This window comes from Leuciscus leuciscus (genome assembly GCF_965113295.1).
Source record: "Leuciscus leuciscus genome assembly, chromosome: 7".
Taxonomy (NCBI): domain Eukaryota; kingdom Metazoa; phylum Chordata; class Actinopteri; order Cypriniformes; family Leuciscidae; genus Leuciscus; species Leuciscus leuciscus.
Genome location: NC_138731.1, coordinates 12,780,239 through 12,796,810, shown reverse-complemented (window position 1 = coordinate 12,796,810; position 16,572 = coordinate 12,780,239). Strand labels below are relative to the sequence as shown.

At 38.4% G+C, this 16,572-nt stretch overlaps 1 protein-coding gene and 1 long non-coding RNA gene across 2 annotated transcripts in view; both read left to right on the top strand.

Annotated features, from left to right (window-relative positions):
* The window catches only part of LOC309503545, a 47,857-nt gene continuing 31,285 nt past the window's right edge, over positions 1-16,572 (top strand). The window contains exon 1 of the long non-coding RNA XR_014207714.1: positions 1-31. This is a non-coding gene — a long non-coding RNA (uncharacterized lncRNA). The remainder of the gene's footprint in view (positions 32-16,572) is intronic.
* LOC309502555 (serine/threonine-protein kinase pim-2-like) lies at positions 1,957-3,211 on the top strand (the record flags this gene model as incomplete). The annotated part of the gene is made up of 4 exons (XM_082174958.1): positions 1,957-2,028; positions 2,271-2,649; positions 2,754-2,933; positions 3,108-3,211. 4 exons carry the CDS (start codon positions 1,957-1,959, stop codon positions 3,209-3,211), a joined length of 735 nt encoding a protein of 244 aa, XP_082031084.1.

Below are 16,572 nucleotides of genomic sequence, written 5' to 3'. Positions count from 1 at the left end.
GGCTGTTCCCTCAAATAGTGCCCTATTTAAAGTTTTTTGGCTTTTAGTATGAATATGTCAGCCACTGTTATAAGCTAGTGTGCTCCAAAACAATGACATTTAGAAGACCAAACCCAACGTTGAAAATGAAAATCAGATTGATGTCAGAATCCAACTACTTTCTACTCAAGGACCTTGACAGAAATGTAGTGGAGTAAAAAGTACGATACTTTCAAGTGTAGTGAAGTTAAAGTAAAATGTTTCCAGAAAAAATAATACTCAAGTAAAGTACAGATGCTCAAAAAGTGTACTTAAGTACTCAAATAAATGTGCTTTGTTACTGTCCACCTCTGCCAGACCCGACCCAGACACAGAGTCAGGATCTTCCTGGATATCTGAGTTTTCTGTTTCTGTGTCCACAGGTCAGGCTCACGGGACGAAGGCGAAGGGGAACCCAGATGATGGACGTCCGTCCACTTCATCTAAACACACTCGCAGAGGTCAGAATAGGCTTTTAATAAAGAAGTTTAATGGCTTAGTTTGTATTTCTATTTTCAATGTCTGATTTGTCAACTAAAGTAACGGTAACACTTTATTTTGATGGTCCCTTTTGAACATTCTGTCGACTATAAGTAACTTTGCAACTACAGACGGGTCTAATAGTTGTTTTCATTCGTTTTTTCTTCATTTCACCAGGACGTTGGAAGAGGCCTGATTGTTTCCTCAGGTTCTGGAAGGCTTTTAAGGCTGTTTTCTGCTGCTGTTCCAGTAATGTTGTGGAGCCTTTTATTCCTCCAGCTGATCCTGTTCCTGAACCATCATCACCCGCTCCAGATCACTCCGGCGTCAAGCCAAATAATGGTAAATCATTATTTCTCCAACATTATTTTAAACAGTATTATCTTGTTTTCCACTCAAAATAAGGCTTGTTTTTACAGAATATTAAAATTATTTCCCCCATTATAAAATTATTTTCTCGACCTGCGCTGACAATTTTTAAATAAAACAATGAATCTAGCAACAGACGCTCTACTGACTATAAGTAACTTTTCAACTACATGTCAACTTATTCTAACCCTAACAGTCTACTCTACTAATGTACTAATACTCTACTAATGAGAGTTAGTAGGCATGTAGGTGCAATGTTACTTATAGACTTATAGAATGTCTTAAAGGGAATAAAATAAAGTGAAACCAAAGTAACTATTTGATGTGACCACTGACATTGATAATTAATATTATAAAAAATAAATAAAACAAAAACAGTTTTTGATGTCTGAAATGTTCCATCCGCAGGCCGCTCCAGATCCTGGAGAACTGCTTCCAGAGATTCTTCTCCGTGCTTCACGTCATCCTCAGCTTGGTCCTCACCCTGGTCCTCACCCCGCCCTGAGACCCATGTCGAGAGGATGTGTAGAGAGTCGCTGAGTCTGAGCAGCCGAGGCTCGTACTGCTCCGAGTGGAGGTGGAGTGGCGATGGATCGGAGAGCCCAAAGCAACAGGGTTTGTCCAGGTCCGACAGCCTCGAAGGGTTTCTGTGTCCTCCGCTGCCGGGTCAAGTTCCTGTCGAGCCAACAGAGACATCAACTGGCCGAACTGCTCAGGGTGCCGTGGAGGCTTCTCCAGTGAACAAGAGCTCAACAGGTGAGACTGAAATAAGGCCGGGCAGTGTAAAGTCTACAGATAGAGATTTTGCTATTTCATGCATAACTGAGTCAAGTTAAAACAATACAAATAACAATAAAACAATGGATCTAGCAAGCTAATAATTGTCTCACATTTTTCTGTTTGTTTTTCAGAGTCCTTTGAGTCTTTCTATAACGTGGAAAAGATGATTGGATCCGGAGGATATGGCAAGGTGTTCCTGGGAACACGCAAATTTGATGGCAAAAAGGTAAATCTTACTGAATTGTACAAACATTTTGCTCTTGCATGCATCAAAACACATTTAAAACAATTTACAGATGGTTTAATAAGATGGTTTTTGTGTGTGTGCAGGTTGCCATCAAGCGGATGTGCAAGATTGACAATGATCTTTATCTTAATATTGTAAGTTGGCCAAAACCTGAATGTGTATGGAGTTGTTTAAGTGCAGATTACTGTAGTTAATACACCCGTAGGAAGCATTAGGTATAAATGTGATCAACAAATAAGCCTAGAGGCACCAAATAACTTTGAGCTGAAAAGGCTCTTTTGAACGCATCTAAAAAGATCAAAGAAAAGTACATTTCAAAATGATGTTTTCTTCAGATTTTTACCCAGCTAACCTTCTGTCTGCTTCTTCTCTCTAGCCTGGGAATCCCGAACCTCTCGTTACAGAAGTGGCGCTGCTGATGATGATGAGGCGAGAATCCATAAGCCCCTTCGTCATACAACTGTACCAGTGGTTTGAAGAGCCTAGAGGATTCACTCTGGTTATGGAGTATCCGGAGCCCTGCGAGAGATTGCTGGACTCAATCACTCGTGATCCTTGGAATGACAGGTTCTCACAGGTCGTCATGAGACAGGCTGTGCAAGCAGTGCAACACTGCATCCATCATGGTGTTTTCCATAATGACATTCATTCACAGAATTTCCTGTTGAAGAAAGACACGCTAGAACTCAAGCTGATAGACTTTGGCTGCGGTCAGCTATTTAGCAGTGAAGGCTACGAGAGCAACATATACAGGGGTGAGCATTTTGGGAGTGTGGAAACCTGAAGCTAGTGACTTACTAATTATTTGATGATGCTTAAAAAAAAAAAGCTCTACGATGTGCAAATGTGTTTCTTACAGGAGTTCCGGATTACTGCCCACCTGAAGTCTTGACAGAACCTCGATTCCACGCCGTCCCTGCAAATGTCTGGTCTCTAGGAGTGTTGATGTACGAGGTGTCGAACGCATGTCTTCCTTTTCTTAATAGAACGGAAATCACACAAGCCAAAGTAACATTTGAGAACCGCAACTTTTCCAAATGTGAGTGAATAATGATGAGAACATTGATAAACACACACATAAAGCAAACGATTTGTATAGAAAGTTTAACGGCTGAAGTGTGTCAGAATTTTTATATATAGCTCAACGTATAGCGAAAATGCCAGGTCACATGGTCATGACTAACCAGCTCTCTCCTTATTAAAATGTGTACAGACTGCAGGGATTTGATTGGACAGTGTCTATCCCGGGATCCAACAAAACGCCCCAGCTTAGAGCAGATGTTACAACATCAGTGGTTTGATCGTGATCTACACTAGACTGGAGAAGCTGAGGAGATTCACTCGATCAGTTTCAGGTGTGTGGAAGTGTAACAGGCAGAGTAGGATTATTATCTTTTGTCTTAGATTCTGGATTATTTGTAGTGAGATTTTCAAATTTTGTTCATTGTAATGTTCTTGTTATAGTCAAATCACCTTCATTTATATAGCGCTTGATACTATACAGATTGTTTTAAAGCCGCATCCCTGTAGTAAACAGGAAAATAACAGAATCAGTAAACCAAACAGAATTCAATTCTGTTCTAGCTCTAAAAAAACATGCTATACTCTTTGTTTTGGATAGGAAATAACACACTTGCTGAGAGCTCTGAGCTGGAGACTTGATTCGAAGCCAGAAGTCCAACACCAACCTGACAGAAACTCAGAGCCTGTCCACGTCTGAGCAAGAATGTGTTTATTTTGTTTAACGTGTTTATATTTTATTTAACATTTGTATCTCTTGAATTGGAAATGTTGCATGTATATTTGTAATAAATGTTAAAGAAAATCGTAAATGGGCTTTTTCGTTGTGACTTGTTTTGGGATCCTTTATTAATTTGGATGTATTTTTTTTATTATTAATATGGATTTATTATTATGCAACAATAACAAATACAAAACAAGACAAAACAGTAACAAACAATAATAGACAAAATAGATACAAATTAAATGAAAACAATATCACAGGCAGAAAAATGACACATCTTTCACACTGTTTACATGTCTGACATTTATGTATATTGTGACATTTGTTAAACGCTATTTGTTTATTTGTCCATCCTTGGTTGTCAGTGATATATTGACTCACTCACTCACTCACTCACTCACTCACTCACTCATCGCCATCTACTGGTGTAATGATGGAACAGAGAGGAGAAGAAATCAGGAAAGGACTCTGAAATATGAGTGTTTTCGGTGCTAAACAGACACTGAAGAGGACATAACTGGACAACACTATTATATCACATAATAAACTATTATTTTAAGTCATTAGTGCAGTTCATGATAAGAATCATATTAATAAAAATGAGAGTTACACAACTGGCTACTCGTGCCCAGACTGCCCACACACAGATTGGCATTGGAGGAGTTTCACTTTTATATTTTATACACTTTTTTTATATTTAGTTTCAACAAAATATCCCTACAAAGATGACAGTATCGGAAATCCTTTTCCTGCTAGAACCATTTTTTGGTCCCCATGAGGAAAACAGCTTAAAGGCGTGGTATAATGGCCTTTTCACAAGATGTAAAATAAGTCTCTGATGTCCCCAGAGTGTGTATGTGACGTTTTAGCTCAAAATACCCCACAGATAAATTTATATAGCATGTTAAAGTCAAAAACCAAGCGGCAAACAACCTCCCTGTCCCAATTCGCCTACTTATACTCCGCCCTAAAAGTATGTACTCTTTTTGTGAAGAAAAAGTACATACTTTTGAGTGTGTAGCAAAAGAGTAGGCAAGCTTTGGGACATACTACTTCGTCATCTTTAACGGACAGATCTGTGTCGCGTGCGTCCTGTCACCGTAAACTGCCCTGTCAATCATCTTGTCACAATTAAAATCCTCCATTCAAGCTAATTTAATTTCTTATCGTTTCGGAGAGAAATGCAGTTGCACGTTGATCTGCCAGTCGTGGGTCTTTCATGCGGAGACTCTCCTCATGTGTTTGCAGTTTGAATATAATGATGCATTTAAAAGTTAATGCCTAAACGTATCTTTACAAAAGTTCACAATGCCGCTGCAGATGCAATATAATGTGGACAACATTGAAAAAAATACATTTTCTTCAGGTTAGATACCAGGGCCGTGCAGAGACCTCTGGAGGGGCAGGTGCTCAAAGTATAAAAGGGGGCACATGGAACAAGGCTTTAAATAGGGCTGTGCTCAAAATATCAATACAGCAATATATCAATATGGATGATTCTGCATCGATACGGCAGCAAATGCATTGATGCAGTTTTGAAAAAGAAGCAGAACAGCAAAGACAAATTTTAAGTTTAAAAGTTAAAAAAAAATTATAATTGTGTGCACCTATTAATAACTCTGGGATTAGAAACTGAAGTATCTTAAGTTGTCCCAATCTGATGGCTTTTCCTTCTCTGTTATAGCCTACAGAATAATAAAGAACAGCTGTAATAGTAAACTGTGTAGGACAAACTCAACGTGGCCCATGTTTCGTTCAGTACAGTATAGTTTTATTTAATGCCATGTCAGCATCTGTGGCTATTTTCATGGCATAAACTGATTTACAAAAATACAAGAGTTACATTTATACAATGAAAATAAAAACAAAGCTAACAGAAAAAAATACAGCAATTAATACTTTACAATATTTTTAACATTAATGTGATACCTGTTCTGGTAAATGCTTACTAAAGTCCTTAAGTGAGTTTGCTGCCTTTGCTGTTGTTGTTACTGCTGATGCTGATGATGAAGATACTGCTGGAGCTGATCTGAGACTGTAGACATTAAAACAAACAGGAGATATATTAGCTGATTAAAACATTTTTGTGTGACCATGACAAGATGTAAAGATAGCTGACAGTGTTTGGAACTGGCTCACTAGCTCACTGACCTGCTGTAAAGCTGCAGATTCTGCCCAGGCTGTTAGGGGAGATGTTCACAGAGGCTGCTGCACACAAAACATAAGATACTGGTAAGCCTTACCAGTGTTGTGATCATTTTTAAGGCACTCTACGTTTTTTAAATAAATATTGTAATAATAATAATAGTTTAAAGTATAAATAACATAAAAAGACCAGACCCCTCGACACCCGTGAAACTTTTCTCCCTAAACAGCAAGCTAACGTTACTTCTACAGCCTACACACAGCAATATAAACAACATTTCTGCATGCTCTCTTCACGTCGTTCTTGTAAAATAATAATAATAAGTAAACAAACATCATAAGCACTTCGCTGAGAATGAAACACCACTTACCAGCAGCCACAGAGCTGAAGATATAATCTGGTAGTGCGCGTAGCCGCGCGAAATTAAAAAAATGCGCGTGCAGTGTGAGGAATCGTCCCGGTTGAGTTCGTCAGGTGAAAGGTCATCATGTGGGTCATTTTATTTACGGCTAAATTATTATTCGTTAATTTTACTAATAGTTAGATTGGGCAGGCATCCACAAAAAGGCCTTTAATTACAAAAAAAGGAGAGGAAATTTTGCCTTGACAAAAGGGCACTTTGGGCACCAAGGGGCAAAAGGGCAGGTGCTCGAGTCACTTTAGACCGGACCGGGAAGAAGCCAAGTGTGACCCCTAAACGAAGAAGCCCAGAGGGTTAACCCTTCAGGTGCTCTTCGTCATTTCTGACCGGAAAATATTCTGTTTTGAATTTTTTTAAATCACAGCTTCATCGGAATGTTACGAAACTTGGTGACTTTTATGGCATTAGATATACGAGAAAAATCTGAGGTCATGATCCGAACATGCTAAGTGGTCGTAAAAAAATTGACAAAAAGTTTCTGAGAATTTTTGTGTGTACAATCTTCAAATCGGCCATGACGCAGAAAAGAAGTGCTCAACAATGAAGGAGTGACACTCTTAAACATCAAGAGTGCAAAACACACACACACACACGTCTCACACACACACACACACACACACACACACACACACACACACACACACACACACACACACACACACACACACACACACACACACACACACCAATGAATTGTGATAAAAAATAAATAAAAAATCTGTTTTGAATTTTTTTAAATCACAGCTTCATCGGAACGAAACTTGGTTACTTTTATGCCATTAGGAATGTGAACACACACAAAAAAAATGTAGGGCATGATTCGAGCAGGTTTAGTGGTTGTAAAAAAAAAATAGTCACACTTTTGGTCTTTGGTCAAAAATGACCGACCATAGGAAATGAATGGGAAATTGACAAAAACACAAAAATTCTCCACAAATCGGCCGCGATGCAGAAAAAAAAGTGCTCAGCAATGAAGGGGTCAAACTCTAAAACATCAATAGTGAAAAACATAACAATTAATAATTATAATTAATATATATATATATATATATATATATATATATATATATATATATATATATATATAATTAATATAATAATTGTTAAAATAATTAAAATAATAATTAATATAATGTTTACAAATAATAATAATAATATAAATAAACCTCTGATGTAGAAAAACTGGCCACGGGTTGTAATTCAAGCCCGAGTAGTAATTTATGTATTGTTGTCATTTATCCTGCCCATATAGCCAGCTGATGCAAAGCGTAGGTGAATTTATATACACAGAAGAAAGCCCCATCTAGTCTATTCCCCGGTACGGGTTGTGTCGAGACATTCGTTAGTCTGGTGGTTTGATGAGAAAAAGATTAAAGGTCCCGTTTTATGCCCCTTTTCACAAGATGTAAAATAAGTCTCTGATGTCCCCAGAGTGTGTATGTGAAGTTTGAGCTCAAAATACCCAACAGATCATTTTTTACAGCATGTTTAAATTGACATTTTTTGGGGCTCAGAAAAACGAGCTGTTTCAGTGTGTGCCCTTTAAATGCAAATGAGCTGCTTCTGGACGACACAGGGGGCGGAGCTTCATGAGCTCGCGCTCAGTCTGTCAGGAAAAATTCATCTCATGGAATGATGATAATATCAGAAACTCTCAGTAACGGCGTTCATTTCGAGTCGGACAATAATGCCTACAGAGTCAGAGTGCTGTATAGAGATGAAACAGGTATGGTTTAGTAGTTTAATTACGGTTATTATAACGTATTTGTCATCTGCTTGTAGGCTATGTATCCATTATTTATTAATAGCCTACAAGCCTACAAGTCTGCTGAATGATGATCAAACATGTACTGATGAGTTTAATAAAGTTTATTGTACATCACACAAAAGACGAAGCGTCAGTTTTACTTCAGAAAATCACCGTAAGAGCTGAGTAAACACAGTAGCCTAAGTTATAAGAAGTGTGCAAGTAGCCAGTAGAGTTGAGGGAGCATTCCTGTGGGCGGAGGTTAGTCAAAAAACGGTTCTAGTGACATCATTAAAGAAGGAAGTAGAGGGATGTAGTCCAATCGAGCCGTTTTTTGTAGTCAACTTCTGTTAAATAAAATATCTCGCTTGGCATTGAACTTTGAGCTTTATAATTTTACAGATATTATTTATGCTCTAACAGCAACATTACACACTAACTAAAGTTTGAAACATGGGATCACGCAGAACGGGACCTTTAAATGTAGTTGCAATAAATGCGTTAAGAATCCACACAACGGAGGACTCTTATTCTGCTGTGCAGAACTGATGACGGAACAGTTTGATCTTCGGCTGACAAATCAGAGGAAATGGGCGTTTAATTCCCGCCCACGTGTAGAAATCGAATATTCAAGCTGTTTATTCTTTTTTCTAACTGAGAACGAAAAACGAAAAATCCAGCTGAATTCTTGTTTTTCGGTTTTTGGAAAAAACGAAAAAGGAACTGTTTTCAAATTTTTCTACTTTCAATATTAATTCAAAAAACGACTGAACGAATGATACACGGATTGGCGCCGCTGAAACGTCCCTTTCATCTGATTGGTCAAACAGCTCCGCCTTCAGTAAGAATCAGGGTATCTTCCGTCCATTTCATTTCCTATTTGAAATGAAATAAGCAGAAACGAGAAACGGCGCCTTTATTCGTTTTTTCGTTTTTTCCAAAAAAATGAAAAAACGAGATTTCGGCTTGATTTTTCGTTTTTTAGTTCACGGGCAAAAAACGAATAAATGACTTAAAAATTCGTTTTGCACATGTGGACGGTCATGAGGCGCCCCTGTCAGCCGATTGGTCAAGAAAATCTGAGCATGTGACGTCATCGGTAGTTCCCCAGGTTTATTCAACAAAATAATAGTCCTATGGCTCTGCGTACCGCATATTAAACTGTTCAGGGCAGGTCCTGGGCTTACTTATGTGCAACTTAACGCGTTTCAGAGAAATATTTATATATCAGAAATATTAAATATTAATCTGCACCCAGACGGTTTTATTAGCTGTGCGGAGTTAAATCTGTGTGGTGAAGCACATACGCAGCAGTCATAACTCTTCTTTTAGACAATACGCTCAGTTTTGGACAAGGGGTGGTTATTGCAAATACTGTAATGCAAAACTGCTGATGGTGGTGGGTACCGCGATGATGGTAAATAAAATTGTACTGTAACTGTAGCTAATCATAGCTGCGAGAGCGAGATGATTGACAGGACGATAGCGGAGGAAAAAGCGCAAGATTTTGTTAGTAAAGAAGTGAGTTTGTCTTTGAAAACAACAACAACAACAACAAAAAGTTTTAATAACAGTGTTCATTTTAAAGGGACATTTCCAAATATATTTTATTTATTTGTTAGCCTATGCTGTTGTTATTCTGTCTTAATCGTTTTGTTAATTCAAGTTTAATACTATGCAGGAGTTTTTTTAATTTTTTTATTGTAGCCTACTATTTTATTGTTGTTGTGTTTTCATTAAAAAATAACAATGAACCGCATTCGTTTGAAAGGTTAATCCATAGGTCTTTCATTTACTTGTGTTATCTCATCCGTCTTATTCTCTTTGTTAATAACGAATAGGCTAATGTTAATTAAAATTGTTCAAAGAGTGGAGGAAGATGTTGTCAAACATTAAAAAAATCTAAAATAAGCGCTATATGCTGAACGTAGCCTCGTGCACTGTTCGATTTCCGTGTAGGCTACTTACGGAGCGGGTCCAATTGACAAATTTGGTCAAATTGTTTTTTTAACCATTTTTTAAAACCGTTTTCTTTTTATAAACAGTGTAGGCCTACTGACTTTTTTTTTTTGCATATTTTTTTTTTTTTTACGTTTTCATTTTTTCTTATACATTTTATGCTTATAACATCATAACTGAACAATTCAATGTAGCTGTATGAAAATAATGTTGACTTTTCCTAAGTTAACTTTCCCTTTAGTTTCCTATAGACATAGTTCCCTAGTTTCCCTAGTTTCATTCTTTTTCTGTATCTTAAACAACATTTTCCTCAATCTCTGAAGCATCCTCTAACTCGGAAACATCTTCATCTGTATCAGTATCATCAAAAACCTGTGAAATTACTTATTTAAATGTCAATTTTTGGGAGCTCATTTTTCCTGCTGTCTATGTCAAAGTCTTGTGCCACACTGAGCAAAATTGTGGGAAAGCTCATTATTCACTCACATGGGAGTGAGAAACAAAACATAACAAAAACATACATCAAATAAATGTTTTTTATTCATTAATTGGCTCTGTAAAGCTGCCTTTGAAAATCATAAAAGGTTAAAAGCTAGGTATTTCAGATATCTTGAATATAGAAATGAGAGCTTATTTGTCTGACAAAGATTTTCATCTGTAATTTGCAATTAATTCTGAACAACGTGATTTAGCTTTTTCATAGGGTTAGATCACTTTAAGACACTTGCACTTTAGAACTGGAGTTGAAGTGCCCTGTCATCCAAACACATGTGTCCGTACAGTTGCATTTTAATAGCTGAGGGACAAATTGACCCGGGCGGGAACATCACAAATGTAATAGTAATTTTGTTTGTATGTCAACACACATCAGCATGTAGAAACTTTGCATGCATGATCATGATGATAAATGAAAAAAAGTCACAAAATACCAACAAACAAAGGTTTAATATTATTTCAGGTAGATTGAAAAAATAAATGATGGCTCATTTTTACCATCTGTGGCTGACAAAATATTTTTCTGTATTAAAATAAGTGTGGAAAAGCTAATTTTAGCTTCATAAGGTTGTAAAAAAACAAACAAAATAACAAAATATAACCAAGCAATTTTATTATTTTGGGTCAGTAGCCTACAGTTGCATTAGAGTGTTAAAATGTTTGGGTCAAATTGGCCCGTGAACATCAGGAACGTAGCCTAGGCTACTATAGTAATTTTGTTTGTATAGGCTATGTCAAAACACATCAGCATGTTGAAACTTTGCATGTTCGTCATGATAAATGAGAAAGTCACAAAATATCAAGAAAAAAACCATAGGGTTAACAGTATTTCCAACAACTAGAAAATCTAAGGGTTCTTACTTCTTTCACACCTGCCTCATTTAGTTCTGTTGAATCGCACTAGAGTTCGTTTTCCCCCTTGGTGCGGTTTGCTTGGGCAGGTGTGAATGCAGCAATCGCACTCGGGTGCGCACCAAAAGCGGTACGCTTTCAAACGAACTCTGGAGCGGTTCGTTTGTGGTGAGAACGTGATCCGACCTCGAACAGACCCAACTGCCAAAGAACAGGCTATGATTAGCTACAGTTACAGTGCAATTTTATTTACCATCATCGCGGTACCCACCACCATCAGCAGTTTTGCATTACAGTATTTGCAATAACCACCCCTTGTCCAAAACTGAGCGTATTGTCTAAAAGAAGAGTTATGACTGCTGCGTATGTGCTTCACCACACAGATTTAACTCCGCACAGCTAATAAAACCGTCTGGGTGCAGATTCATATTTAATATTTCTGATATATAAATATTTCTCTGAAATGCGTTAAGTTGCACATAAGTAAGCCCAGGACCTGCCCTGAACAGTTTAATATGCGGTACGCAGAGCCATAGGACTATTATTTTGTTGAATAAACCTGGGGAACTACCGATGACATCACATGCTCAGATTTTCTTGACCAATCGGCTGACAGGGGCGCCTCATGACCGTCCACATGTGCAAAACGAATTTTGAAGTCATTTATTCGTTTTTTGCCCGTGAACTAAAAAACGAAAAATCAAGCCGAAATCTCGTTTTTTCGTTTTTTGGAAAAAACGAAAAAACAAATAAAGGCGCCGTTTCTCGTTTCTGCTTATTTCATTTCAAATAGGAAATGAAATGGACGGAGGATACCCTGATTCTGCTGTGGTCCGTGTAACGCTTCACAATTCAGTTTTCAGACCATACAATGCAAATGCAAAAATGAAAAATTGAAACCAGACATTCATTTTTCTTGTTTTTCCAGTTACATTATCAATGGATATTTGCCTTTTTCTCCCCTTTTTCAATTTTACTTTTGCTAAATTGTGACTTCAGAAACAAACATTCGAGTAAATGAAATCTAACCGATTTTCTATTTTCCCATTTTTCGTCTTGTAATTTGTGCCGTGGGCGGTACCATTAGCACGGGGGTGTGGCCGTGGACTAACTTTACTATCATTTCATTGATGTAACTGCTTTATTTACACTGCATGCACGTTTGAGGAGAAGTTTAAAAGACGGAACACAGGACGACATTTTTCACCCGAAGTGCCATCATTTTTAATATTAATAGTCTGTGCTAAATTATAAGGCAGTCTTGGACCGGCCATCGAGAGCAGCCGGGAAAAGTGAAATCCCGGTGGCCTGGGTATGATTTGGCACATTTCCCTTGTTCCCCGAAAAATTTCGTCCTGTGTTCCGTCTTTTAAATTTCTCCTCAAACGCAGTGTAAATAAAGCAGTTACATCAATGAAATGATAGTAGCCTAAAGTTAGTCCACGGCCACACCCCCGTGCTAATGGTACCGCCCACGGCACAAATTACAAGACGAAAAATGGAAAAATAGAAAATCGGTTAGATTTCATTTATTCGAATGTTTGTTTCTGAAGTCACAATTTAGCAAAAGTAAAATTGAAAAAAGGGGAGAAAAAGGCAAATATCCATTGATAATGTAAAAAAAAAAAAAAAGAATGGTTTCAATTTTGCATTTTTGCATTTGCATTGTATGGTGAAGCGTTACACGGCAGTGTTGTAGTCGAGTCACCAATTGTCGAGTCCGAGTCAAGTCTCGAGTCCCCGTGTTCGAGTCCGAGTCCAAGTCCGAGTCACCAAAGAAGAGACCGAGTCGAGTCACCATTACCTGAGTTCGAGTCCGAGTCGAGTCTCGAGTCCCCAGTGTTCGAGTCCGAGTCGAGTCATCAAGGTTGAGTCTGTGTTATATTTCAAGACTGCCAACATTTCTCTACTCTGGCACCTTTAAAGAGCTGATATAATTATAAAAGAGGGTCTACATTAAACAAAAATGACACCACTGTGTTGACAATTATAAATAATAAATACAATATAAATATATATAAATAAAAAAAAAATATTTCAATAATGTAGGCTATTAGTAGGCTAAATGTTGAAATTAACATTAACAATGCAGTAGAAGTGCAGTTTATTAATAGTAGCCTAAATGTTAACTAATGTAGTTAACTAGAGTTTAATAAATGGAACATATTGTAAAGTGTTACCGGTTTGTTATACACCGATTCAGACGTCTCGTGAGTTCGTTGTTGGACAGATGGTCAGTTGTTTTAACCATTCATTAAAGTGAATCGTTCAAAGGAGTCATTAGTTCGCGAATCGGACGTGTCATTAATGGACGTGTAGCCTATAGGCGGATCTTTTGTGACGTCATTGTTTATGTTTGTCGCGTTGCATCATGGGAATCGTGTGGCAGGAAACACCGCTAGATACCTCTAATTTGATTGTTTTGCACGTTTGGAGGAGGATTTAGAGAAGAGGATGGTTCACTCTTGCTGTGTGGTCGAGTACGGCTCGTTGGGGGCCTGATAAAAAGTTTTTTTCGAATTCCCTCCGAAAAGGATCGCGAAAAACGAAAGAAATGGTTGCGTGCAATTAGGCGATTGAACCTGGACGCTCCGAAGAAAGCCTGGATTCCTGCAGCTAACGTTACTGATCGAGTTTGTGAGGCTCATTTTGTTCATGGTAGGCCTAAGTCTTAGTGACTATGTATTTATAGAAGATTGAATAAAAAAAATAATAAAACTGAGTCAAATCAACCGAGTCATATGTTTTCGCGTTCTGATTCAGGTGTCCCAAACCGCGATCCACAGCACCCAGACTATGTTCCTCACATCAAAATGGGCTATTCTGGATCGCAAAACTTAAAAGCAAAAGAAAAGGCTGTTCTAACCTCTGCTTTTAGCACGATCACTGCTTTCTGTTTGGCAGAAAAGATCGGCCCAACTTTTTGAAAAAACAAAATAATCATAGGCCTCCAGACTTTTGAAAGCCTTTAATCTTTCATGAGTGAAGGGTCCAGGGGTTTCTATTAAATAAGAATAAATGTCTCCCCAGCAGATTGGTGGCCAAGACACGGGCAAGTCGGACCAACGTTTTTTGTCATCCCAGATCTCATATGGGCTTTGAATAACTTCGATTTTGTCACCAATACAAATTTTGAGCTTCTCTCCAAACCTCCTCCGGTCTTCAGATGTTAAAGTGCTTATATTGTGGATTTCGCCCGCTAACTCTCTTGAAAGTGCTCGTCGCGTCTTTACTGCCCGCAATACTGTTTGTTTTGTTGCCACACAACCACTCGCGCATGCGTATAAAGATGTCAACAAAGATCCTCCTATACGGCACGCCTTGTGTGATTATCTCGGCAGTTTAGGACAGGACAAGATTTGTGTCAACACAGAAAACATTTCATCACTAGATAGGTCTTTTCGTTTATTGAAATTGTGGCTAATGTCAGCTGAATGTGCGGAACGCTTTTCAGAGAAGATAAGGCAAACGTTTTTTGTTTTTTTTCAGCACAATTCACACCTCGCGGTAATTCAGGAGAAAAAAATCTCTGAATGATCTACGTGAAACTTCGGTCTTCCGACCTTTTACTATCGTGTCAATTGATTTTGATTAATATGCGTGAGGAGGGAGCACCGCTCGTGTTGTTTGAAGACGGTGAGAGCGCGCGCGCGGCTGGGGCTTTCTCTCTGCTCGTTCATATATGCAGGAAAAAAAGAGATCCCGTCCGGTCTTGGAGCCCAAAACAGGAAAAGTGTAACATCTTATATCAAATTTTAAATCCTATTTAGTCAGAAACTTCATCCAACGTCATTCATTTGATGAATGCTCAAGTCCGATTTTATATCCTCGAGTCCGAGTCCAAGAACGAGTCATCAGTCCGCGAGTCCAAGTCAAGTCACGAGTCCTGAGAATAGAGTCTCGAGTCGGACTCGAGTCCAGAGAATAGGGACTCGAGTCCGAGTCCAGGACTCGAGTACTCCATCACTGTTACACGGACCTTATTTCCACATGTGATGTGTGAAAGCAGACATTGTTCATTCAGTCCACAAGGGGGTGCTTTAGATTGATTGTTGTGTTGAGACTGCAGAAGTAGCAGAGAGAAGAAAAAGAGCTTTAACCAGGGGGGCAGGGTTTCATATTATTTTGAAGTTTCCCCGGGCGCCGCCATTGGCTAGCGGACCATCACCTGCTGTTAGCATCCCATTGACTCCCATTCATTTTGGCGTCACTTTGACAGCGAATAACTTTACATCTAAGGCGTTTAAAGACTCCATTTGTCCATTATTTATTTCTAAAGAAACACGAAAATGTATAAAAGGCTCCATTACCTTGTATCTTACGTTACGGCCCTGTAGAAGCAGTTTTTGTAAATATAGGCTAACGATTGCGTCATAACCACGCGACTCTCTGTCGCACAGTAGAGAGATTACCGTATGGACAGGAGGAGAAGCTCGCGGGCAGTCGGGGGGACGTGGAGGCAAAATGACAAAGTAATTAATCAGAATACTTAGCAAAAGTTTCTCCTGCTTCTAGCTCATAGACACCTCCTACTCACGATCTCCGTCTCTGCAAGTTTCGGAAGGGAATGATTCAGATTTCTCTTGGTACAGCTACTAGTAGATAGACGGGTTGCTCACGTCACATCTACGTCGTCAAGCTCAGTTTGAGTCTGTGCAGTACGGTCAGCCATCAGGAAGTGAGTGCTTCTAATTGACTTCACTTGTCTCCGTTGAATCCAATGGGGTCGCTGTGTCCAGTTTATATACTGTCTATGGCTTTAACCTATGGCTTTAACAGAAATGTAAACAATTGTAACGGAGATTTATAAGTTCACTAAAAGGTCTAAAAGCTGCTTTGCTGTGTCAGAGTTTTATTCAGAAACTTTACACTGTCAAAAAGAGAATGTGACAGAGATTGTAATAAAACAAGAATTAACATTGACATGGGTTCTCGGAGATAGTGATATTTGAGGGATTTGACATGTAAAAGCGACGTGGATATGCCGTTTTTATTACTGAACAGGTGATTAATAAGGTATTTTATTAAACAGATAAATTGCCATATGTAGCTCTCTAACAGAGTTCAATAAAGCATTATCTATTATGAAAGGTCATTTCATTATGGTTGCTGTAGCGCTGTGCGTGCTGGAATTTATTTTCAAGAAAGTACCCTGTCTATGGGTAAAGCTACAGCAACGTGTTTAGCTAGTCAGCATGAAATCTATTCCATATAAACTGGTTATGTCTCCTAAGCCTGGTAGTGAATGAATGTTTTATGAGCAGCAGGATAACTGTATTTATCCGCAGTCACACAGAGCCGAAGCTCTACCAAA